General features: G+C 41.1%; 1 protein-coding gene across 1 annotated transcript in view; it reads left to right on the top strand.

Moving 5' to 3' along the window:
• cdh24b (cadherin 24, type 2b) overlaps nucleotides 1-27,113 on the top strand; it is a gene marked incomplete at both ends in the record, with an annotated part of 105,968 nt that overhangs the window by 1,472 nt on the left and 77,383 nt on the right. Inside the window, 3 exons of the mRNA XM_083888939.1 lie at nucleotides 6,888-7,035; nucleotides 7,284-7,408; nucleotides 20,978-21,272. Coding sequence (XP_083745065.1) covers nucleotides 6,888-7,035; nucleotides 7,284-7,408; nucleotides 20,978-21,272 — 568 coding nt within the window. The remainder of the gene's footprint in view (nucleotides 1-6,887; nucleotides 7,036-7,283; nucleotides 7,409-20,977; nucleotides 21,273-27,113) is intronic.

Below are 27,113 nucleotides of genomic sequence, written 5' to 3'. Positions count from 1 at the left end.
GAGCTGGATTTGGAACCAGTTCTTTGTGATTGAAGAATATGCCGGACCGGAACCTGTGCTCATCGGACGGGTAAGGGAAAAAACTTCATTCATCATTTACAAGGTTTTATGAATATTTAAGACACTGTTAGATCGTCCACTCAGGTACACATCTTTAATGCTGAGTATAATTTAATTTAAGTGGCAAGTTTTTGTTTTTTTTCTCTGTTCTACGTTGTTATAAATGCACAATTGGAATTGATTTACTTTGCTCCAGTTTGATGTGGTGCATTCCAGTTAGTCGTAAAAACTTCAATGAATCAATGGTGTACTGAGGCACAACAAAAGCCCCAGCTCCTCTACGCCCAAGGGGGCCAGTCATGATCACTACCAATCTGGCCTCACCAACGGGAATTGACACATCCAGGAGAATTAATGGCTTTACTTTTTTTTTTTTTTTTCTTCTTCCCATTGATGCTCCCCCAAGGCAGAAAGCGAGAGTAGTCCGAGTGTTCCTGTATTTCACTGTAGGTCAGTCCTGTCATCTCGCTTCCTTCATGGTCAGAGGTCTCGCTAATGCTATTTCATTTGTACTGATTTACACTTGGTTTGACAGGATTTATCACCGCGTTTCTTCCCCAGCACAACACACACACACGCGTGGTCGCAGTCCTATTGCTCTGCCATGTGATTTATTAGAATCATTGACTGGGCATGTCTCACCCCAAGTGCCCGACACACACTCCCTCCCCTCTATTAAAGGAGTGAGCAGCCGAGCGTGGAAGAGGTCACGTCGACAGGACAGAAGTTGTCTCGCAGCCCTGCGCTGTAATGGCTGCGCTCTCAGTCCTCAGCATGCGGCGCCTGTCTCAGCGCCCAGCTGAGGTAGATGAGCTAATTTATAAGTCTGTGTGGCCAGTTTGCAAGAGCAAATGAATAGTAATGATCCCTGTGTGACTGCTTTAGGCTGTTAGAAGCCACAAAATAGGAAGTTGGTGAGTGAAAGAGTGTGTGTGTGTGTGTGTGAAATGTTTTTTCACATCTGATGATGGTTTGAAATGGAAGCGATGAAGCACTGCTCGTAGCCAAGGAGAAAGATGCAAGAGCTAATGGTCCAGCTTACAGATGGCACTGCGTGTAAAGCCATTAGTGCCAATCTGCTGTGTCAAGCAGGTGTTTATGCCAGCACATTGTATGGCACTCAAGGAGGGAACAATGCCAGGCCACACTCACATGCCCATATGATAGTGCTGACACTTGGAGTGCATCCAGAATGCTTTTGTGACTCTGTTTATGCGTAAGCCAGCGCTAAAAATGCGTATGATTAGTGCCCTGCTGTATTAGACAGTGACGGCACACATGAATAATGCTCTTATATATCTAAATACGCTTATAAATGTTTAATCTCCCGCTCTGCTCCAGTGTCAGCGCGCGCTATACGTCGGTAAAGAGATCAATGCGGACACGCTCGCTTGTTTTTTTGCATTTACCAGCGACCTGGTTGTGTTTTGATGGGGAAGTGCAAAGAGACGGATTGCACAGGCAAAAACGGCTCTGCCTGCCCAAACTGTCTCTCTGTCAACCACACTGATGAGATTCTGTACTTGCACAGGTGATCTTGAATGAGCTTGTTTGTTTGTTTTTGTGATCTCGGACAGTTCGGTCTGTACAAATCTCCTGCTGAAGCTCGAAACAAGAGCCAAGGCTCTAATCTGTGATGTCAGTGTGAGACAAAAGCTCTGCTCTGCTAAACGGATGATGAATTATGGGCCATCTTTGTGGACACAGTGGCAGCAGCAGCACCCGGTGCAATTTTCCCAGGGATATTCATAAGCACCGTCCCTGATTCGAAAACATTAGGGGAATGATAAAAACAGATCGTTTAATGTGAACAAGCAGGTGAGGCGTTAGTTTTAACGGTCGTTATCATCGTCATTGTTGTTGTTGTGGTCGCAGTGGCTCTTAAAGGTAAAATGGATGTTACATTTCTGCATTATTGTGTTGCATAGTGTACTTACATTAGCCAAAAACATTTCCTGTGCTATTTTAATCCATAACGGTTTAATTTATGAGGCTAAACATCAGTGTGAGGAAGACAATAGTTAGTGTTTCTATTCATTTAGTTCAGATATTTTGGTTTTACATGTCACTAATAGATCTACTCATTGCAGTTTGCTGCCATCAAAGGAGACAACAACTCCCATGATCCCGTGCTGCTTTCTGATGCCATCAAGTTATTTTATTGTTTTGATTGGGAGACCCTCAGAGGCAGAAGCTGTTTAGATTCATAAGACACATTTCAGTTTTCTGCTTTTGATAAACTGTCTGCCATTTTCACACAAACCAACGTATATATATGCATGCACACACACGCGTGCACTCACATATAGAGCAGACTTTGCCCTGCTACTACATTTTATCACAGTGGCGTCTCTGCCCTGTGATAATTGTGAATTTAATTGATGCTGTCACATGGTCTGTAATGGGGTTTTAAGTGATTGCAGTGGCAGTGTGAGAGAAACAGATTTTTCACGAGGAGAAAAGGCGCCTCAGCAGAGCTGGGATTAAGAGAAAAAAAAAAAAACACTCCTTTCTGATTAGCTTTTCCTTCCCCCTCTCTTCTCTTGAAATTCAAACTCGCCGAGACCTTGTGTGGAACGGAAAAAATGTGACACATCGAGTGGTTTCTTCCTTCTCATATATCCGTCTTGCCCTGCTTCACCTTTTTATCAACTCGCATGTAGGAGCAGCGAGTTACCGAGCATGCATATGTATATTCTACTTGTGGAACAGGAAGTTGACCAAGGCTCTCATTATTATTAGCATATAATTAACATCTGCATGAATATAAATAATTCATAGTTTGTGAAATATGCATTTTTTTGCAACACATGGCACTCACTCTGTACGCAATATGAATAATAATACACATATCAGGGTGAAAGAGTAATTAAATACTTTAAGATTCCTGCACAATACCAACCAAGTCCCAGGATAACAAATACTTAGATTTCTTATCATGCTGAATCATTCCTGGCTTATGTCTTGCTGTTAAAAGATTCTCCCTGCCCGAGGCCATCTTAAGTCTTATAAATAAGATGATTATTGACTGTTCTGATATTGATGACTTCCGTGGCTCTGTGCGGCGCCTCTGGGTGGTACGTGTGCACACATGTTATTATCAAAGTGCTCGTGGTTAGTTGGGCTGTGTGATGCAAGAACGAGAAGGAGGCTGTCACAGGAAATTAAGAGCCACTCTTCCAGACTGTGTGTGTGCGAGTGTGTCCACAAACATTCTTCAAAGGCCTCTCCTTGTTAGCTGCAAGCAACCGTTGGAAAGTCACAATGGTGATTTAATCAAGTGCAATTTTTGAGGTACAGTGTTTTGACTCTGTTCTCCTCCTGCTAATGTGTTTATTTCAGTGCACTGCATTGTCATTATTGAAGTATTGTTGTTAGCTTTTGCACACACAACCTGTAAACAAATACAATGTACATATCGCAGAATAAACGGCCTAATATAAAGTATATACTAAACATTAATCAACTGGTAGTGTTGCAAAGTTATAATACTATATTCATTTAATATACATAATAAAGGATCATTCACAGAAATATGGTAATAATCCTTCAGAGGTTGCTTTTAAGAGCTACTGCACACAAACTGTGAGAACAGTTGTAAAAAGTCATAATGGTTATACAAGAAAAACAGTAATCTGTGTTAAATACTTGGGTTGTTGGGTTCAATATGAATCCTCCATTGTAGGAAGTGTACTGACGAACTTGAGTCGTGAGTTTAAACATAGTAGTAGCTTGAAAAGAAAGGATATTCCATCCTCTGCTCCAGTGATTCTGACTTATTTATTTATTTATTTATGCATTTATTTCTAATCTTTTTATGCCTCCTCAACGGTGGCTGGAGGCATTTTCGGATTGTCCATCCATCCCATTCTTGTAAAGATAATCTCTCTCCTTTTTTTTTTTTTTTTTTTCCAATTTTGGTAAACATCCGTTGGGGATGAAAAACAAAACAAAAAAAAAACTATTTAAAGATAAGTGTTTTTCAGACACAGGTTTCAGGTGATAAATCATAGCAGTGAAATGTACACTCGCCCTCACACTATTTCTTTACGTATTATGTGTACCTATTAAAGATTCCTGTGAGGTCCTCTATCTGCCGCTGTAGCTTCAAGGTTCATCGTGTTGTGTGTTCAGAGATCGTCTTCTGTATACTTTGGCTGTTGCGAGCGCTTACTTGAGTCTCTCTGTCATTTCGAACCAGTCGGGCCATTCTCCTCTGACCTCTGGTGTCAAGATGGTATTTTCTGTCAGAGAACTGCTGCTTTTCTCTTTTTTGAACCACTCTCTGTAAACCATAGAGATGACTGTACATAAAAATCCCAGAAGATGAGCAGTTTCAGACATATTCAGACCAGACTGAATGTTAGCAACAGCCATGGTTTGAGTTCGTCTTGATCATGTCGACCTTTGTAAATGCATTGAGTTGCTGCCATGTGATCGCCTGATTAGATGTTTTTGTTAACAAGCAGTTGAATATATGCACTTAATATAGCGGATGGTGAGTGTACATAGTTACCCCGGTAACCGATCCGACTGTGACCCCTCGGACCACTACCGGTCACATAGCATCAAAATCCACACCCGTTAATAATAGACTCACAACCTGTCCTCTACCTGTGATTAAAGACACACGATCTGCAGTCGCGAGAAATGGTAACTTCCATGGATATCCAAAATGTCATCGCTATGTGGCCCCAGGAGGTTGGAAACATCTCACAGACTACTCACAGCCAATCAGCGAAGGTTAGGCTATGTCACAGTTGGTCACCCGATTGTAGCAATCAGCAGTGGTTAGGGGTTAGGGTCACAGGTTAACACTAAAAATAAATGTTCCTTTCAGTGTTTTTGTGTTTTTCCAGATTCTTTTTTATATATAAATATTTTAAAAAGGTGGTAATAAAAATGTCACCTCAGTGAAAACATGTCTGTCTTGTAGTGCCCTGCAGTGACACTCTCGAGTTGAAATTCTGAATTTCCAAGTATTTCAGCGACTGCCCAATAAAGGGTTAAAGTGCTTAATTTTTAACTGCACAGCATCTGCGCCGATGATCCGGGAGAAGCTGCGCGGCAAACGCAAGCATCAGATCAGACTTCAGCACTGAACAGCTCCCACATGAACGAGAGGAGAGCAGTCATTTTCAGGACTGGACAGCTCCTTCTAACGCACTTGTGTCAGCACACAATATTCACCATCTTTCAAATAGGATTTTTATTCTCAGAGTAGACAGCGCACATATGACATTATCATAAAACCAATTAGGCACAAAGAGAGTAACAACAATACGCAACAAAGAGAACAAACCAAACTGCAACAATAAACCATTAGAAGCCTGATGAGAAAGTAAGCCATTATTTCTATTTTCAAAAGCCTGAAAAACTATTCAGCCGTTTCCATTTGTTCATCACACTCATAACTTTCTTGCATACTAATAACACACGGAATAAGTTAGATAAATCATCGCCAGCGTCGTTAAGTCACAATAAAGCACCAGGAATCTTGCCGCCTATCAACCAGGTAACACCGAGTGGACGCAGCCAATAAAAGAATCCTAACCTTCTGGGCTCACACATTTATTTGTAAGACAGATGAAAACCCAAAGCAAAACCATTTTAAAAAATGCGTATACGCTTGGTGTGTGTGCACGATTGCGGCTGCAGGCGTTGATGAGTGTACAGTATACACGGAATACATAATGTACAACTGTGTGTACATGTTCTACAGAACACGCTTGAACACTGAATGTTGTATGTTGTAAAGTGTGGAGAGACATGTTCACGCTATGATGCTGCAATTTAGTTGTGAGGCGAGTTTGTGTGCTTTACATAAAACATTAAAAAGCATAGAAACGAGACGTTTATAAAATGACATTCAGGTAGAACAAGCAGGTATAAAAACAAGCAGGTAAAGTATATGAAAAACAGTAAGTAATAGGAGATTATAAAAGAAAACAAGATAAAATCAAGACTATCAAAGGAATAGAAGTCTCAGTCCACAATTAGAAATGACTGAAATGCAGTATTTTTCTTTATTTCTTTTTAAAGGGTCCTATGTTCCTGTTTTACCCCAAAAAGGTCCTATGTTCCCCGGTTTGTTCATCGAATAGGATCCTTAAAAAAAAAGGATAATTTTTTTTGGCATAAAGAAATAGGGTTCAAACAACAAAAACAACAATTACAAAATGGATGCTTCCCATCCTTATATGTGATTGGTTGAGCTGTGATCCATGTCATTGTAAAATCACATTTTTTGGGGGAAAAAAGTCCTATGTTCCCGGGGTCCTTTTGGGGGAAAGCGGGGAACATAGGACCCGGGGAACATAGGGATGATCCCGTTTTTTCGGGAGTTTGTTCCAAACTGTATGTGGTGCATAGAAACTGAACGCTGCCTCTCCATGTTTAGTTCTGACTCTGGGTACACAGAGTAGACCTGTCCCAGACGATCTGAGAGTTTGTAATATATGAGCGCATGAATAAATTTCTCCCCCTGACGCGAGAGACGAACTACACTACTACACACTCGCATTCTGGAAAAAGCACACACACACACATATACGTGTCAAAGATGTGGCAAAAATCCCCTTTTTATTTGTGTACAAAGAAGATGAAGAAAGCAGAAGGGCAGAGAACACACGGATGAAAATATAATTAGAAAAGTTTGTGATGAAAAAGTGCCAACGGGATGGCAGATTTACAGTTTCTGTAAACACACGTACACACACACACACACACACCTCCACTGACACAAAGAAAGAAAACCCTTCCAAACAGCTGTGTGTGTTTTAGTGCACAAGTGGAACTCTTACGCTCCCCCCGTTGATATCCTTTAGCTTGTGGGTCCGAACACAGCAGGGGTGAGACAGCAATTAGAGAGCGACTGCTGCTGTTGTCGGGAGGGACGAGGAGATAACAAGACAGAGGAGACAGAGGAGAGCGTGCAGGACACAAAAGGGACAATGCGGCAGAACTACGGTGGAGGTTAAAATAACGGAAGGGAAAGTACAGTAGCCTACAGTGAGGGCAGCGTTAATGGAATCTGGATATGTAGAGTGGATGAGTGGTGGGGGAGGGGCGGGGGGGAACAAAAGTGAGAGTGGTTTGAAAGTGAGGAAAGGTTAATGGCTTACAACTGGCGGAAGAAGGAGGAACGTGGGGCCGTTAAACGCAAAAGAGTGGAGGCGAAGGAGTAAGAGATCACAAGCGTTTTTTTAAAGATGACCTCACAGCCCGTAATGGCCTGAAGGAAGGTGAAGATGTAGCGAGGAAGAGAGAGCGAGGAAGAGGGAGTTATGAAAAGTGGCAGCTGGGAATCCAGAGCGTCAGCGTCGGGACGCTCAGGGTTTACATGGAGGTAAAACACGAGAAAGAGCAGGAGAGAGAAAGAGAGAGAGAGCGAGAGAGAGTGGGAGGATGGAGAACGGCGTTAAATACCATGTTGTAGGAAGCCCCTATGGAGGCCGCATTCAAACACGTCTCGGATCAAACGGAGGGAAAATAATAGACGAGATGACAAGGGAACAAGGCAGGATGGGGGGAAAAGAAGATCATGAGAAGGGAAAACTCCAATCATTCTGCACTCTCGGGATACAGCGAACAAATCAGCACATTGACCATGTGAATTTAAAGCAGTGCATTTTCACCTCAGTAGGAAATGCACATATTAACACCAAAAAAAAAACATAAAACACAAATTGCAGTTGATTTACCACCTTCTGTTGGGTTAACCCCAGAAATATATTGCGTTATAGGGAATATACGAAGGGAAAAGACTTTGCAGGAGTTGGATTCCTAGTTATGCGTAAACCCAGCGTGAGCTCTCTGACCGTGACCTTGAATCTACTATGTATGTGTTGGCTCGGACCGCATGCTCCACTCCTCCCAGTGGCCCTGAAGGATCACGCAGGATCAGGAAGTGGAGAGGGCAGAGGAGAGGGCTGAAGAAGAGACTGGGTCATGTCACAGAGGTAGAGAGAAAGGGGAGGAGGTGAGGGCTGTGAGGTGATTTCACTCACCCTCAGGCAGTGGGCAACAGTTTCCATGTTCTTATCATGCGTCCTGGTCAGTCGGACGCGGCTGTTTGCGAAACTGTGAGCTCGTTGTTATTCAGACCTGCGTCCATGTCTCCCTCCTGACTGATCTGCTCTCATTTAGGAGAAAATGTTCACAGCTGGCATTAACATGCGTCCTGGACCACATATGATTGGATTTGTTGACCTTGCCCTTTATCCAATTACCGACATCATGACTGCAAAAAAAACAAATTATGTTTTAAGGAGTCTGACTGTGCAGATTTGTGTCTCCTACGTGAGAACGAAAAAGAGAGATGAGCGAATTAAAGCTACTTAAGCAGATATCAAGTGTTAATATACCATGGGGGTGGATGCAAATAAATAAACATATGAACCTCTGATATTAGTGTAAAAAAGGTCACAGGATTTGAGCAGAGGAGACAGATTCTAATCTGTCCTGAGTACAGATTCATGCAGCGCAGGGATTTGGACACGTGTCCTCAAACCGTCTTGGTAATTTTGTCCAAAATTTGGCAAAAAGAGAAAAAACACTGGGTGTGTTCAGACCTCTACTGATGGACGTTCATACCAGGTGTGAATGGGTCAATATATAATGAACAGTTCCTCGTCAAATGAATATCAAAGTATGTAAATGAGCAGTGTTTAAAGCTGCAGTGAACTGGGTTTTTGGTTGAGCTTCAGAGCTGTTTTTCTTGGACTGGATTCAAGCACTAAAGACAGAAATGTTGGGAACCTAAATACAAGATTGTCCTTAATTCAGCCCGACAACAGACTCATGTCATCAATTTCCCCTATTTGGTTAAACTGTAACTATAGAAGTAAATAATGCAATGGTTTTCTTTTTCTTCTGTGGCTGCTTTTACAAGCTGAGACGCTGCCTTGTGTCTTGGAAGAACTGTTGCAAAGAGGCGTCCCCGTCCCTCTTGTTATCTGACACACAACAGGAACAAATGTGGTTGACACCCGTGTGAAGATTTGTATCATGTCTGCAATATTGCCTTACATTGCACATCCAGATAGCTGCTTGGCTAATGTATAAACAGCTGTACAGTATGTGAGAGGCTTATATCAGCTTCAACAGATGGAGCTGAGGAGGCAACTATAGGAGCTGGATTAAGAAAACCAGCAGAGCAGCCAGTGAAGCATAACACAAATGTCAAGCCTCCACTTTCTACATAAATGAATGTCAAGTGAGTCATTTTTACCATTTTTTTTTTTTCAGTCTGATGTTGGAAAGCAGGCCACTAGCGACGTACAATATTTTAACCAGTAGTTATTTTTAAACCAGTAGAAAAATGTGTGTGTGGCTCCAGTCTTGGAGATCCAGGTGAACCAAGTAAAATATACTTCTGATCGTCTTCAGCTCCTGTGAAAATATGGAATGAAAAGGCTTGAAAAAATCTTGGCTCCAGACCAGAGTGAGGAAGAACATGCTGTTCAAACACACATGCCGAACAAAGCACGTCCTAAAATTAGCTCATTTTGGGCACTGAAGGTGTTATCGTCTGCTGTAGGCATGACAATGCCATTTGTCTGTGCTCAGTACACATTGCATTTGAAAGATTAAACTGTTTTATCATGTGAAAAATGTTCAGGCACATAAATAACTCTGTTACATTTCGGAGAGGAGATTATTTGGGTGAAAATACATTACTTTTCAGGGTTGTGAGGGGTTGATCAGCTGTTGTTTAATGGTTAAAACTCAGTGTAAACAAGAACAATTCAATTTGAATGTAGTTAAAGATTGACAGGGTGAGCACAGCGAGATCTTGGTGGACATTGGTTTCAATAAGATTTCCTGTCTTTCTTCTTTGCTCCTCTCATGTGCCAGAGGACATTGTCACTTAAGCTTTTACAAATTGTGGGCTAAATAAATGTTGGCTAATGGTGATAGGAAGATGACATTTTCCGGGATCAACACCTTTTGGGGAATAGTATATGGCCGCACAACTTTGGTTGATTCCTAATCTACATGGCTTAAATCTATGATGTAGAATATGTATGCTGTTTTTATCTTGCCATTTGTCCACAATTTGGCAAAAAAGTTTAAAAAAAATATGTCAAAATTTGACAAAAAAAATCATATCATCCAAAATTTGACAAAAAAGTAAAAAGAAAATATTTTTTTAACCAAAATTTGACAAAAAAAAAAAAAGTTTGACATTGACAAAAAAAGTCATACTGCAGAATATCATCCAAAATTGTACAATTTTTTTTTTCCAAAATTTGAAAAAAAAAACGTTTAAAAAAATGATGTCCATAATTTGACAAAAAAGTAAAAAAATTATAATTTTTTCCAAATTTAGACAAAAAAAAGTAAAAAAAAATATGTCAAAATTTGACAAAAAAAGTCATATATCGTCCAACATTGGACATTTGACCCCCCAAAAAAGTGTCCAAAATGTGAAATATAGAGTCATATTTGGCCTGATTTGAATTTTGGATAGAGCATTTCGTCCAAAATTAGACAAAAAAAGTTACAAATAATGACTTTTTTCCTGACTGGTAACTGGAGGTTGTGTTGTTTTGTAAATCTATACTCTGTTACATCACATCACACAGGAGTTGTTGATCCACTGCTGCACCCATTACAAACTTCAAATGTGTTTATTTTGAAAGCCTACATTTGGTTTTAAACTCCTGTGTCTTTGTTAGCTAGAAAACTGATCATGGACGTTGGTGTGTGTGGAGTAAGAGGTTTACGAATCCAGTTTCTGGTCAGAGAGGCGGTTTAACAGTAAACATGCATTGTATTGTATTCGGTGAGTACTTGGTTAATTGGCTAATGTTTTCATTGAGAGGGAGTGTCTGGTTCTCAGTGCATGAAGCATCCACTGCTGACTGTGCGTCAGTGCCTCATGAATACAACCACACTTTGTACACACTGTACTATTACACAAGCAGTTCCTTTGTGCCAAATCCTTCCACAAAACAGTCAATAATACTAACTACAAAAAGATTTTATAGAGTGTTGAAAATGCACTTTCATCCACTGCACACTCTTCTTCCTTTACACACACACACACACGTTGACTTTGGTTTTTCCAGTGGTGGGAGCCATTCCTCTTGGCGGTGGCACACGATGGCATATATGTGGGCGATTTGCCCTTTAAATGTACAGCAGTGAGTTAAGCCTCCAATGGCCTTTTCCAAGCTCGTGTCCCTCGGCTGAAATATGATGTGAAGTGTACACCACCGTGGTGGAGCACTGAAGCAATAAAACAGAAACAATCATGCGACCGGCTTTCACACGCACTCTCTCTCTCTCTCTCTCTCTCTCTCGTACGTCAGCTGATTTAAAAAATTCAAAAGTGGGATTTGCATCCTTTTAAGATAAAAGCAGCGTTTTGTTCTGAATAATGTATCGTAGAGGAAGGGAACAGTGGCGAGATGCAACGAACAGCTAATGCGCCAAAGGAAAAGCCTAATAATTATGAATAATTAACGTCCTATCAGCGTGTGTGTGTGTGTGTGTGTGACAGTCTGTGCCTTGAATCGCAGGGCCACACAACGTGCCCTCCAGAGACGCGCTGAATTTGATCTAACGCGTCCACGCTGCGGCTGAATCAAAGAGGCAATCGACGCTAATCAAACCTTCGCTGCGGAAATCAATGCTGGATCAATGCTAAACAGTTAGCCGCAGCCGCTCCTCGTGACATATCTAAAACCACCATCTCGCGGTAAGACAAACAGACAAGGACTGGAGGAAGCGGCTGTTTTCATTTCCCCGACTTGACATTTTCTGCTGCGAGCGCCGAACAAAAGGGAATTGCACCCCGACGCCCGCTGTGAGAACGGGTTTGATTGAAAGTTCAGACAGAATTTAAAAGTTGTCACAGTACAAAGGTCTGTCTTCTTATGTCACAAGTGCTCCTCAGAGGCTGGCGCTGGTTTCTGCCTCTGTCACTGTCGAGGGCTTTTCTGTGCCTCTGCGTAAGTGGAAGGTGGTTTTTTTCCGCCGCGATGATTAGAAGAAGAGGAGCAGGACGCCGCAATGGCAGCGCTGGTGATTTGCATGAGTGAGGCTGAGACTATTTGAATACTTTGTGTGGTTGTTTTATGTGACTATAGTGTTAAAGGAACACAGTTTGGTCTGGTTTCTAAGTCAGAAAAGATGAGAAATGTGCAGCGCTGTGATCAGAGAGCACTTAAGCACGTTGACTAAGTCAGTGAACCTTACACAACATGCATATGGAATGTATCAGCTGGACTGGAAAACTGTATATGACTGCACTGGGTTAACGTTGACTCACTTCAATCTAGTTGTTAGGGCCAATTCCAATTCCTATCTTAACCCTCAAGCTCAACCCTTCATCTTAACTGGCCCTCAAAACCAAGTGTTGAGCGTTATTTTGTCACTTAGAAATGGGACACTCCCTTAAATGCAGATACGTCTTCAGACTGCGGGGGGCAGAATAATGCAAAAGCTGCGTCCAGTCTGTCAACTCCAAAAAAGAAGAAGAAGAACACATTTACGTCAGGATTATTTATTACGATCCGTTTGTCAGTCAAGTTATTAGGTTGTCAGTTAGTTATAAGATGATAATCATACAAATACCACAACCACGGACATATTCAGCTGACAGTTACCACACACCACGGCTTATTGAAAAGTAAACAATAGCAAACGATCGTTTGTCCGCACCGGCCGGCTATTGACAAAAGATCGTAAAATAAATGTTACACAACAATGACGTCAGTAATCCATAATATGGGCCTAAACTAAGATAATACAATGGTTTTCATCATTTTTATATCTCTATTAACAAAGAAAATACTTTATTTAAATACTATATTTGTAGCGTACTCGTTTCGCTGCTTCTGGTGCCATCTTTGTTACGTGAAAACACGCAATGCATTCTGGGTATCCCTTGCTCCCAAGGGTGGTTTCGGAAAATCTCAATATTGAGGGCGATACAGCCCTTAAACTCGCCCCTCAACTTAATTTTTCTGAGAATCGGACAGCACTTTTGAGATTGAGGGTTAAGATTGAGGTTAAGCAAGGAATTGGAATTCACCCTTTGTTTCAAATACATTCATCATAACTCAATATTATAACTATATCTATAATCGTTCTTCTGTTAGTAATCTAGAAATAGAAATGTCCAAACTGTCATTTCTGTTGTTTTCATCAGCGACTTCTGAGAAACTGTGTTCAAATATTTAGAATATTCTGTCCCCTCTGAGTTTTAAACTGGTTATTGGACATGGGAATCATGCATTTGAATTAGTTCTGACATGCTGTGCTGATTATTATTATTGGGCTGCATCAGCATTCACACATCCACTGACTTGTAATAACTGGATTTATAGCAGTTAACATTGTTGGTTTTCTCCTTTGTTTTCTTTTTTTTTATTATTTGGGCAAAATGAAATTGAGAAATGCTTTATTTTATTGGAACATAATTTCTGAATTATTTAGTGTGATTAAATGTTTCGTCGAGAGCGTAATGAAATTCATTAGCATGAGGGGAGCAAAGAAAAGGGGGAAAAAAACTGAGTGAATTAATCTGAGTCCAGTTCATTTATTAATTCTTTGCTTGTGTAACCTAGAAGTTGATTTAGTGTGCAGCGGGTGAGACATTATTTGACAACAGTAAGTAGCTACTGTGTGTAATTCAACATATTTGGAGAATAAAGTTCCCAACAGTAAATGTGTGGCTTCAATTTAAAGCTGCAGTCTGTAATTTTTGGTTGTTGATGTCATTTTGTGAACTGAAACAATGTTTTTCACAGGCTTCATCTGTAAACAGGCTCTGTCAAGCAATACTATCAGACCTGTCTGAGGGAATGTTAGTGTGTATACAGCAGCATTAGCTGGGCAAGGGACCGGCAAGGTAAAGAAGCATTAGTCACTTCCTGTGTGCAGTGAGGGAATGTGACACGAGACCTAAACACCACTGTACTGAGAAACTGAGAACGTCATGTAGCTCATAGGCTTAATTAGCATCGACAATGGTCTGAACAATTTATTAATATGATGATATTATTCGTATTTATATGTACATACTATTTTAGTTTAAAGGTGCCATATGCAAGAATGTGGCCAAAAACAGTTACTACATTCAAATTCAAAATACTGAAGTCTTTTAGGTTTCGTTTTCTGACGTAACTGGCAACCCGTGGTTGCTCCGCAGATGAGATTTTACTGACTGCAATGATTGGTAGACGGCGGTAGGTGGCGTCACATGCCAAAATATGATTTCATAACATAAACATGATTTGCAGTCTGCAAAATATTTTTTTTAATGCAAATATTTTGTCTGTACTGTTGTTGTTGGTGAGTTCAGTTTGTTACATGAACATTATTCCTGAGTCTCTCTGACATATTAGGAGGATTTTATGGCCAGTTGCTTTAGATTTATTACATAATGCACCTTTAAAGCTTGTCTTTTCATGAAAATCCTTTCCCCCAAAATTCAACACATAAAAGCACACAAATATACACTTTTCCCATGTCAGTCATTTTCACACAGTCCCTTACCTGTTAAATACAAACTGTACCGATGCAATGATCCCATTTTAAATAAGTCAGTCACGTCTGCGTCCCACAAACCTTTTTCTGTTTATAAGCGGGTTGATGTGTCTCTGCTGATGTTTACGTATTGCTCTCCAGTTTGAGCAAGAGAGAAACAGTGAGTGAGTGAGTGTAGACAGCGGCGCTGATCACAACCCGGTCACAGTGTTGTTAACTTTAATTATTAGTCACTGTGTAGATGTTGGCTCCTGCTTTGTGCTGCGCTCTATTAAAACAGCCCACATTTCCTGGCCCGGGGACTGGTTTCCTCACTCTCTGGGTCAGGTGCCACTGGCACTCAGAGGCTCACAGAGAGAACACACACAGGCACAACACATTCTTAGTCACGCCTTGGCTCCTTGTGCATTCTGTGTAAATGACCGTGCCAAGTGGAGGCTTAACCAGGGCAGAGGGGGACCGAGAGTCGTTAGTCCTTTTTTAAAGTTAACGTGGCTAAATCATGCATGCACACACATATGAATAACTTGCCCTGATAGACACTAGGTGGTGCTTAAGCACCTGCCTCTTTGCAGAGGTGGAAAGTAACGAAATACATTTACTCAAGTTACTACATTGAATACTTTTTTTTGTGTATTTTGTATTTTTTATGTACAAATATATCAAGTAAAACATATGTATTTTACTTGAGTACATATTGATTCAAGTATTGTACTTAGTTGACTTTATAAATCCTATCTGTTACTGAGTAAAAATAAAAATTCAGCCCAATGAAGACCTACAGGGGGAAAATATACAGCAGAACCAGACGAATGATGATGAGATTTTCACCAGCACTGGCGCGTGAACATAGAGGGTGAGCGCCAAAAGTGACGTAATATCACGTGTCTCGCCGGGCGCGTGAGCTCCAAAATAGTTTTGGATTTCTGAGCCCTTGTCATATTTCTCCTACCCTCACACCCCACGCAAAGTAACTAAGTAACTTTCACTTAAAGTACATTTCAAATGAACTACTTTTTACTTCTACTTGAGTACATTTTCAGATGACTACTTTAACTTCTACTTGAGTAATATTTCATCAAAGTATTTGTACTTTTACTTGAGTACAATATTTTAGTACTTTTTCCACCTCTGCCTCTTTGACCTCTGAGCAAGTACAGCCCATTTTTAAATGTGTAGGAAAGCCCAAAAGAAATTAAAAAGTTTTAATTTCTGCAAAACAGAAATGTGATTTTATACAATACTTTCGTAGATGTGTGCTGGGTTGGACGATTGCCTTTGGAGCAAGAAGACCCGGTTGGAACAATGACCTTTCTGGATGGAGTTTGCATGTACTGCGTTTTCTTTAGGTTCTCCAGTTTCCTCCAACAGTCCAAAAACATGCAGATTTGGGGATTAGGTTAATTAGGTTAAATAATCGATTAATTGTTTTACCTCTTTGTGATCCCACCTTTCGCCCTATGTCAGCTGAAGTTGGCACCAGCCAAGGATAAAGGTGCTGTAAAGATGAGTGAGTTTGGTTGAGTTGAGTTGAGTTGTGTGTTGGCCTTGTAAACATCTGCTTAATGTCATGGTTGTTGAAATAAACAATATTTGCCATTGTAATTTGATGATATTCATGAGGTACAGGTTTTTTCACTTGAGTCCTGTCTCCTGAAATGTTTGTGCAAAAAAAAAAAAACTCACCTGTGAAGGACTGCTGTTAAATTAGCACTCAAGTACACAAAGGCAACTCAAGTACACAATTATTATTCCCCCTCCTTCAAGCAAATCTGATGAAATCTCAGCAGTTGCTAAACTGGTCACACGCAATGCTTTCATTTGATCTCCCTGAACTCATGTGGGACTTGTCCCAAATTAAATTCTGCTTCTGTTTCTCCCCGCGATCAACCTGTTCCTACAGTCATCGCTCAGAATTTTAGGGCATGCTCCAAATCGATTGGCTGAGCGTCTGCCCTCTGCCCTCCTCCACACTTATGAAACTGATATGAAAGGAGCTGGCTCAGTTCCAGCCCTCAGGCAATACCTCCACCCTGCCTTGCTGTGGAGCTGGACTGACCCACGAGGCTCCTGCTTGTCCCGTAGACCTCCCAGTTCTTTTGAAGCTGCCACATCGCAGATGAATAGCCGCCTCTCCTCCGCGGACTTCCAGAGGAGATTGGGGGGGGGGGGGGTTGGGGGTGAATTCTCACACCTGCATGCTTGCTCTTGCAAGCTCTCCCTGATATGTTTGGGGAATTGAACCTCACTGCCAATTGCGGGGCCTGTACTGCCGCTGTATGCCTATTTCACGTGATCTGGCTACCAATTTTCCACACTTGGTGATTTAGGAACTTTCAGCTTTACAGCACCAGTGTAACTACACACACACACACACACACACATGCAATTGTAAGAGAAAACATCCACATTCATTAAACTAATGCAAAGCTTTGCGGGGTAAAAAAAAAAAAAATCTCCACATTTTCTTGGTGGTTTCATGATTTATTGTGTGGCAGAAATGTGAAATTGTGCATATGGGGTATTAGTTATTTAAGTGATTTAGAGGTTGGCAGAGAGTATTTCTCCTCCTCGCTTCATGATTTATGGTTATTGCAAAAATGTGAAATTGAGTATATGAGTATAAGCATATTACCTTATGATAATATAAGTAATTGAACAGATTTAGGAGTCTGGGGAGGCTGGGTGTTGCATACACAAGAGGCGCCAAGGAGAATGGAAATGGCAGCTTATCAAGCTGAAATCATTCTTGTGCAGAGGTGACACATCAGTAAATTTAGCTTTTGTGGCCAGTGGCTTCATATTGTTTGGCTCTTGATATATGCGATAGTATATCGGGGGGATATGAAAAGTAGGAGTTATGAGATGTCGTATTATTCACATTAAACGGATGTGAAATATGGACGATACCCGCTTGTGTTATGATATCGTCTGGATATTTTTTGCACGCTGCCAGGTGGCTAAAAGATACTCCAGAGCGTCGCCCACCTCTGGAGCCATTAAGATACAGTACATACCATTACACCGATCTGGTTAAGTGCGTTTTTGCTTATGACATTTCCCTATTAATCTTGGGAGAACAGATAAGGGTGAGAGGTCAGCTTTAAATGGATCCGGTTTCCTGAGGCTGGGGCTCTCTTGCTCCAGAATGACTCTGCTTTCAATCAGCACTGCCACCACTCACTGTGGTAATGACGGCCGGGGCTTCATTAAGAAGCTCGTTAAGTCCCCTCGTTAAGCTGCAGGGCCGTTAAGACTGTGATTGTTAATGGCACTTCATTAAGGAGCGCGAGGAACCAGGTCCCATGGTGGTCCTGACCGGCCATGTTTTTGCCACTTGGCTCCAGTTGGTCCCACCTAAGATTATGACACAAAGACCCTAAAACTGGGTCGAGGTCAGAATGCAAGCAATTTTTTTTTTTTTTCGGTGAACTTGGGCGACCCTCCCCCCCCCGCGACAATAGACTCCGTTCTCATTAGCAACAAGACCTGCAACCCTGCACTGGTGCTCTGGTGATTAGGCCCCAGGAAATTGGTTCACACTAGTTCTAAATGAAATGTGACAGCAACACAAGCATCAAGACTCATGCCCATAAATATTACAATGAATGAAGCTCCAGCTGCAATAAGTATACTGCAATAAAACTGCGCGTCATATCAGCTCAGTTTGACAGGGAACACTTAAGACTCTGTGCACCTTCATGTTGTCGCATAAACAGTTGGGATTATCTCATGATGAGAAATTATTCGGTAAAGCTGTGAAGTATAGAATAAGAATATTTTAATTCTTATTTTTGGAGCATACTCTTATATTTTATATGTTGTTTTGTGTTATAGTTTCTATAGTTTATTATGTGCATCATACTCGTCTACAACAACTCAAGAATGTCCAAGTGTTGGGCTCTCCTGTCAGCCTGTTGTCAGCTGTGAGTCAAAGCTAAATAGAAGAAAACCAGTCGCAGGGAAAATATTTCCATTTCCAGTCTTGTAAATCCACGTTGCTCTCAGTTCACACCGTCTAACTCTAAAGCGAATGCTTTCCGATTTTTCCAATTTGCATTGTCATTTAAGTGAGAGGAGTCTTTTGAAGGTGAAGTGTGCTGTTTTAACTTTTGACTCTCGGCCAGATTGTTCCACACACTTTTGGCTCCTAACTCTCAGAACTTATGATTGCTTTCTTAGCTTTAAACAACCTTGTCAACATCCGTGCTTATCACTCACCCCCCAGGACGCCGGTGCATGCGTCCTACATCCCCACCCCCTCCGAAAAACAGCCTTCTTCAAAGTAAATGAACATTTTCCACTGACACTATCCATTCTCATTTCATTTAGCGAACATGCTTAGCTGTTGCCATGCAACAATGCGTTCCTGCCAAAATCCCCCCCCCCCGAATCCCCTTCCCCAGCTCGCTTCTCTGAAACTAAAGTCACAATGTCACGATTTCCTGCATGTGGGGGCTAATTTCACATACTGTCTCTGTCACAGTTTGCTATTCGATCCACGTAGGTACGGGGTAATGAGACTGCCTCTTGTTGTGTGGGGTGCATCCCGCCGGCGTGTGTCTTTCTCATCAGGGATCGCAGATAGTGTGGTGCCTTTTTTTTTTCCCTGATATTACCTCGCCCTGCATGAGAGGACGCTGTTCGCTCTGATGCTCTGCCATCCCACCAGGCAACCAATCCAATAAAGTACAACACAGTGCTGTGATCAATACACCATGTCCCACCGCCGTGCACTCCTCCACTCTGCCTCATACACACTTATTAGTCAGGGAATAATTGATTGGCCTCCTGTTCATTATTCCTTTGATTTGGTGCTTTCATTAAATAGCTGCGGCGCTTTGCGTGTGCACAGACTAGTAAGCTCTCGCCGTCCGCAGCTGCTCTGAATAGAGGCTTTAAGAGTGAGTGGGAGAGCATGTGTTCAGGATATCATGGAGATTAAGCAGATAATAACTAGTCCTACTCCAGGAATAGAGAGACGAGACGCAGTGCAATGGGATGAACGTGTGCGAGTCTGTGAGAGCGTTAAGCCTCTTTCACACTAAATTTAGCAGGTGTACCTGGGATTTTTTGGGAAAACAGGTGAGCGTCGTTGCGCCCAAGACGGTCGACTGACGCGGTTTCCATTTGCCGCCGGTTGCTCGGGTCTGCGGCGCTTATTTCAGCCCCCCCCCCCCTGTGTCACCCATGTGTGAAACACGACGTTACAAATGGAATGAGACAGGAAGAAGACCAGAAGATCGATCCATTATACGTGAAATGACGCTTGAATTTGCATAGCCGCGGAAGTTCATTGCCGATCAGAGCTGAAGACGATAACAGATAATAGAGGAAGAGAGGAAAAAATCACATACATGGAGTCATTTGATCTTGCCGTGAATGCACATTAAAGCAAAACTAGACCGGAAGTTCCAATTAACGCTGTTTTTTAGTGTTTATCTGCGTTATTACCTTGTTTACGAAGCCCTGAAGGTTCAAAACAAAAAGTGTGTTTTATTGTAATCTCGGGCTCAGCGAGATCTCAGAAAAAACCCGGTCCGGTTACGTAAACACTGGTTCTCCTGAACAGCAGATCGTCCTGCTCCGGGTACTCGTCCGGGCACATCCGGTTGCGTACATTGAACCGCAGAAGAAGAATAACGTCCGTTGTGGAGGTGTTTCACGAGCGACAGAGTCTTCTGAATCAGGGTCAAAGTCATAAAAGGGACTGAGGCGGGGAGTCGTGAAGAAGCTATTTTTAAACATTGTTAAAACAATGTTTTGATAATGAGTAGCAATGCATCCACCGTTCCAGAGGGGGGAGCTGCGCTTCTGAGAGCTGGTGTGCTGATTATGTCACTTCCGGGTACTGGCCAATCACTACACAGTCTGTCTTCTGAGAGTCGAGTCTGAAATATCGCGGCTGGGCAACAGCGTCAGAAAAGAGGATTTCTATCGGCTCGTTTACAGCAACTAGGAGGTTTTTGACCATAAAAACAAGTTAATGTTTGTAAGTAGACCTCCATAACTGACATATATGTGCAACAGGACCACTCTATGTGACCTTTAAATGCATTCCCACTGTTTAAAAAACACATTTAAACCCCGAGATCAAACTGTTTTTTTGTTTGTTTTTTGAGTGGGAATGGTGGTGGGGGGTTACGTGTATTTCTTTTGTTTGCCTCTTTCTAAATTAATCATGTCCAGGAGACATGCAGAGGATTATCTGCTTGTTTTGTCTTCATTGCCTGTTTCTGAAAAGCAAACCTGATTTTTTTTTTTTTAACTGGTGTTTACTCCTCTTTCTTTTCCCGTCTGCCCTTTTCCTTTCACAACCCTCCACCTTCTTCTTCAACCCATTTACCCCCCGTCTTGCTCCCACTATTTCCCATTCTGTCTTCACTCCCCACCTGCCCATCCTCTTGTCACCCAGCTCCACACGGACATGGACAGGAATGATGGACGCACAAAGTATGTCCTGCGAGGTGAGGGGGCGGGCTCGGTCTTTGTGATAGACGAGAAGACGGGGAACATCCACGTCACCAAGCCGCTGGACCGTGAAGAGAAGGACGAGTACCGTCTCGTCGCCACGGCCACAGACAGGCAGACCGACCGTGCCCTGGAGCCGTCGTCACAGTTCATAATTCGGGTGCAGGACATCAATGACAACCCGCCTGTCTTTGATGAAGGCCCCTACAGTGCCACGGTGCCGGAGATGGCAAATATAGGTAAGAGACCCTGGATGGGCTGTGGGAGGGTGAGTTAAGAGTCTGGAAGTGGTGGATAATAAACAAAATGATGTGAAATATTTAACGCAAAGGTTGGAGAACTTTCTAAAAATGCAATAAAAACTAAAAGTTAAATAAAGGTTTAAATGATTCAACAAACTAGAGATTGCTGTTGCTTTTATTGTATTTTGAGGAAGCGGCTCAACTCTTCTAGAAGTAAGGTTTCTATATATATGTGTATATTATGTATATATATATTGGGGAATTTAGCCATAAAAGAGGTTGATACTATAGTAGAAGAATAACATTTCAACCTTATTTGCAGGCAAAGATAGCACGCTTTGAAGGCGTTCTTTGTTTAAATCAGATTTGACATATGTAGTTTTTGTATTTGGGATATAATACAGTGCTATACAAGGGAAAACAAGCTTTAAAAATGTGTAACAGAGGACTCCTCCGCTTATCACTCCCTTCCTTAAGTGCATCAGGGAACTACAGTGGCCTTTGCATACCAGGAAGTTATTTTTTTTTTAAATAATTTAAAGCTTCTGCTTGTTTGTGATGGTTTGTTTGTTCAGCCGGTTCCAGAAACATGACAGCACAAGACGTTGGCTTCCACACAGAAAGGTCCTTGTCTAAAGAACATTAAAAAAAGGTTAATTCCAAGGCCAAGAAAACCAAGCCATTTCATTCCAAAGCACTTTATAGACTTTTAGATATTTTAGTTTATTCCATTTGTGCCAGTAAACCCTCTTACATGCCACACGCGGGACTGTAAAACATTGTGCATTGAGTCACTTTTCTTTCTCAGTTCTACCAAGCGGATTGCGACAGCTTGATTTAAGTGGTTGCTTTTTTTTTTTTTTGGCCCGATCGTTGGTCTGGACTTTGTCGTTGTTGTCCCGCGTTTGCCGTTGTGAGTAATGAGCGTAGAAATGGTCTCGGATTGGGACTCGATCCCGTTTTTGAACATAACTTGATTAAGCAGATCATTGAAGTCACATTCTGAAGACAAAGTAAGGCCGTAGCATTTTTATTGGCTTATTGTTTAAAGTCCCAGCCAGTCACTGCTGTCAGCCTCCAAAATGATGGATGGTTCCTCTTGGACCACAGCGAGAGAGCAGAGTGTTTTTTTTTATATATTTGACATGTCACTGTAGCAATTGAAATGCTAGTTTGTACAAAAACATCCCTTATGTGGGGGGGAAAAAAACTACTCCACATTAAGCCAATTCCAGCTGTCATTTAGTGTGAGGCAGGGTAGCTACACCTTGGACAGGTCGGCAATGTATACAAGTGATTGAAAGCTAAGTAAAACCAATAATGGACTCGGTGTTGGAAATGTAAATCTTCCATTAAATTAGCTGCAGTGCAAAGCCTTATTATGAAAAGTACTTGGAATAGGATATGAACTAATACAATGACCATTTTAATGTAGCCATAGATGTCACAGTTGCCATTACACAATGCCTCCCCGCCATTACAATAATGCCTGCTGAGATTACATTGACATTTTGTACACAGCCTTATTACCCATTATCAAAATGAATCATATATAAATGGGTTTTGAATGGTGGGTAAACCAGGTTCAGCATAATGCATACATCAGGTCGAATGCATGAATATTTCTCACAATACCAAAAAAAAAATGAGCGAGGGACAATTAATTCTGACCTAAGATTCGGAATCCATCAACACATCTGTGCTGATTTAACTGCATCCCCAAATGCAGAATTTTGATGAAGTGTTTACCGACAACGTTGCTTGTTATTCATGCCGTGTTTCACTGAGCTGTGGCCACAGCCGATGCAGCAATCTCCATGATTTCACTTTTTTTCATGTTGGCATGAATTTTCATCACAGAGCGCTCTTCTGTTTTACAAAAAAAAAAAACAGAGTCTTCTGCTCCAGGCTCCAGTTCAACAGCAGGTGATTTAGTGAATTCTTTAACCCTTAGAACCTTTTTTTTTTCCATTACTATGTTAAAACATACAGTGTATATATACAGAGGCTATAAGAATGTGCAACACAGAGTGCCTTACATCCTCTTTTCATCACAATCTGATGGAAATCTATATAAACACACTGGAGCAAAAAGTACTCAAAATGTTGGATTGAATTTGTAAAAGTCGCAGTTCAAAGTTCACTTGGCTCGTTTTTTATGGACCAAAAGAAAAGAGAAACAGTCTATTGTTGTGATTTCTGCACAATGATTATCTCTACTTTATACACACTAAGAAATCAAAGTACGAGACTGTACATAAAAAGGTACAAATGCAGTGCTTGTACCCTGATAGAGTACAACTGGAGCTACATAATTTGTACCTTTTTAGGTACAGGTCTCGTATTTTGATTTCTTAGTGTATATCACTGCTAAAAATGCAATATAAAATGAATCATAACTTCTCGACAACAACACATAAGAAGACGACAAAACCCCCGCATTTTTTAGAGCCTGAATATGTGACCTATAAACGCACACCCCCAGGATGTCCATATAAGGAGTGGTATATTATTCCCACGGCATTTTACCATGGGTAAAAAGAATATATGTTGGTATCATTTTTTTCTTCTTCGCTGTCTATATAAAAATGTTCAAATAATAATGTTCATCCAGGAGCAATACATTTATTGATATATTGATATGATATATTGATATTGACTGATTTGAAACGTTTATATTTTATATTTTTGACGGCAAATAAACAAAAACATAGCAGCCGTTGCTAAAGCTGTGGCTGATCCCAACTTCCAATCTCACACACTAAACAAAACAACAAACAGACTCCAATTTAATATCCCCATTGTTCATCCTTGATGGGGGGGGGGGGTCTTTTATAAATTCCGAGGTGACTCTGTCACTCTCTCTCTCTCTCTGTGATATTAATCTCGTCACATACTTCCCAACATCAGTCAGGATTTAACAGCAGATGAACGAGAATGCGGTGACAGGTTGGAAGGTTTTGTCTCGACTCATAACAGTCGTTGTCAAATCTGATCAAACGGCGCACGTGCACACGTGTCGTAAAGCAGATTAACAGATTTTGAGACTGTTTAACTCTTATATGGGATTATAATACAGAATGTAACGGGTAATACCATTAGCGGAAATGACTTTTCATATAAAAAGAAAATATTAAACTCCTATTTGAAGGTATAGTGACATAAGTACTATTATGTATTATTATTATTACAAACATGAAGTCTGCTAACAATTCAGCACCAAACTTTCATCACTGAGAGCAATACTCAAATACAGTGTAGTCCTGTCAGGTTCATTTTTTAAGAGCCAATATTCCATTCGTAAACAAACATCTTTTACCTCCAGCAGTTGTCAAATTACAACACTCGAATATACAATAATAATTAAATAAACACTCCACTTCTAATGAATAATAATTTAGTCACGCGTGTGCAGACAGTAGTTTTTCCCTCTTTGCGAGTCAAAGCCTCTGAACAAACAGATGCAGGCGCAAGAAGAATATTCCCGATTCTACAGAGGGAGCCGCTGTATTCCTGAGTGCCCTTTTCACACTGTGACACCTCCAGTGCAGTTGCAAGGCAAACGTCTGGCACCGACATCTGCAACACTTTCGTTATATGTGGGCCACAGGCTTTTCCTCCTTTTAACACTTTAAATGCTCCTTTTTTTCACTTCCGCTCAGCTCGCCCTTTACCGAGCGCATAAGGGAACTACAGTAGTTTATGCATATTAGAGAGTGTGTTGATCACCTTTGATCTCACTTCAAAACAGAAACAGAACATATTACGACTGGTTTTCGTCCATTTGGTGCTGCTCTAGAGGCTATAACACGGTGGCCAAATCGTATATAAGGCCTCGTCATGCTTAAAGGTGCCCTATGTAAGAATGTGGCCAAAAACGGTTACTACATTCAAATTCAAAATACCGAGGTCTTTTAGGTTTCGTTTTCTGACATAACTGGCAACCCGTGGTTGCTCGGCAGCTGAGACTCTACTGACTGCAATGATTGGTAGACGGCGGTAGGTGGCGCCACATGCCAAAACATGATTTCAAAACATAAACATGATTTGCAGTCTGCAAAATATTTTTTTTAATGCAAATATATTGTCTGTACTGTTGTTGTTGTTGAGTTCAGTTTGTTATATGAACATTATTCCTGAGTCTCTGTGACATATTAGGAGGATTTTATGGCCAGTTGCTTTAGATTTATTACATAATGCACCTTTAATGCAGAGGTCATACAGGGACCAGGTGATGTCGATTTGTTGCATCTGTTTCACACCTCCACCAACGCTTTCCCATCCAGTTTTCGCCGTGCTCTTGTTTTGACAAGGACATATAAACAATAAAATGACAGAATGTGAGCATGACGCTCCCCTAAGTCAAAGCTAATGCCTGAAAAACATATGAATGACTTATTCTAAGGCTACAAACAATAATATTTTAAAGTGATTATACACTTCTAACAATAGAAAATGGTGGTGTACTCAATTTGCAACCCAACTAAATGTCACACTGGAACTTTAAACCAGGTATGTAGGCATGTAAAAGTATATGAGTGCTGGAAGGTCTCCATTTTAAGTCGGCAGCTGTCAGGTCAGGTGGTCCTGCTCAATTTTATTTCTCTTCTCTGCATGAAATTGCATCTCTGTTCATGCCCTCTCAGACCAGGAGGAGAACATTTCATGGCTAGATAGCAGGTGTTCACTCGCCAAATCCAAAAAAAAAAAAAAAATTGCATGCAAATGAACGCAATTTAAATGCAATGCAGGCGGAAAAAAACGACAATTAATTTAGATGAATGGCTGACTTTTATTAATATTGTCACCACAGTGCTTTGCAGGATGCATACGGCCCTTCCCGTTTCATGATGAAAGACCCGCAGCCATCATACAGCTGCAGGAGTGATGAACTGTATGCATATATCTTCAGGCTTTCATTTGCAAAATGTACATCCCTTGCCAATTATAAACAGGCCAAATGGTGCAGTTAATTATAACTGTAGTATGATATTATTATTATTACCAGTATCACAGGGAGCTCCTAGGTTTTGTAATAATTTAAAAAAGCATGAGGACTCTTGTTTTTATCGCTGTCTTTGCAGCAGGGACTTTATTGTGTGTCTTTTCTTCAGATAATACAAATTGAGTACTATTTAATTACTGAAGCACGTACACAACCATATGTTAAAGACACAAGGGTTGACCTGGTTTGACACTTGACTTTTTTTTTTTTACCACAGGATGAAAATCTGATCTGAAATATAGATTTGTGTTCATTCGTATTCCAGTCACGGACGCAGCGATGCTACTTTGGGAGTGTTTTTTTTCTTTTTCTTTTTGCGATCTGGACTTCCCTCTCTGCTCATTAGGAAACTGTCTGCTGCTTTTAAACAGAAAAAGAAGTTGACATATTTGGCCATAACTGAAACCTGCCCTGGCTCTACCTGCAAATAATCCATTCCACCTGCCAATAATGAATTCATACTGCTCCAGGATCTTTCCCAGGTTCCACCAAGGAGCCAAAATTAGCTCGCGCATTGGCTCACACGTCCACGTGCGAGCCCACAGTATGTGAGGCGTTACGCTGTGGAATATTTTCACTGTAGCAGCAACTGTGAGTTAATTTATTCAGCCACCATGACATCCCATGCCAGAAGAGTAAAGTGGTTTTTGGGGGCAAACACGTTAAAATCCATCAAATGTCATTTCTTATTTTTATAAAGTTCTGAGAGACATTCTTGAACAGCTGTGTCCACGGTATTAAATGTGTACAATTATGACAAATTATATCAGATTACCAGTGTAGTATTTGAGACCACCTCAGACCAATTGATTTTGATAGTTTTGTTTTTAATC

The sequence above is a fragment of the Microchirus variegatus genome, assembly GCF_963457635.1.
Source record: "Microchirus variegatus genome assembly, chromosome: 5".
NCBI lineage: Eukaryota > Metazoa > Chordata > Actinopteri > Pleuronectiformes > Soleidae > Microchirus > Microchirus variegatus.
The sequence above is the reverse complement of the archived record's forward strand: the minus strand, read 5'-3'. Positions and strand labels throughout refer to the sequence as shown.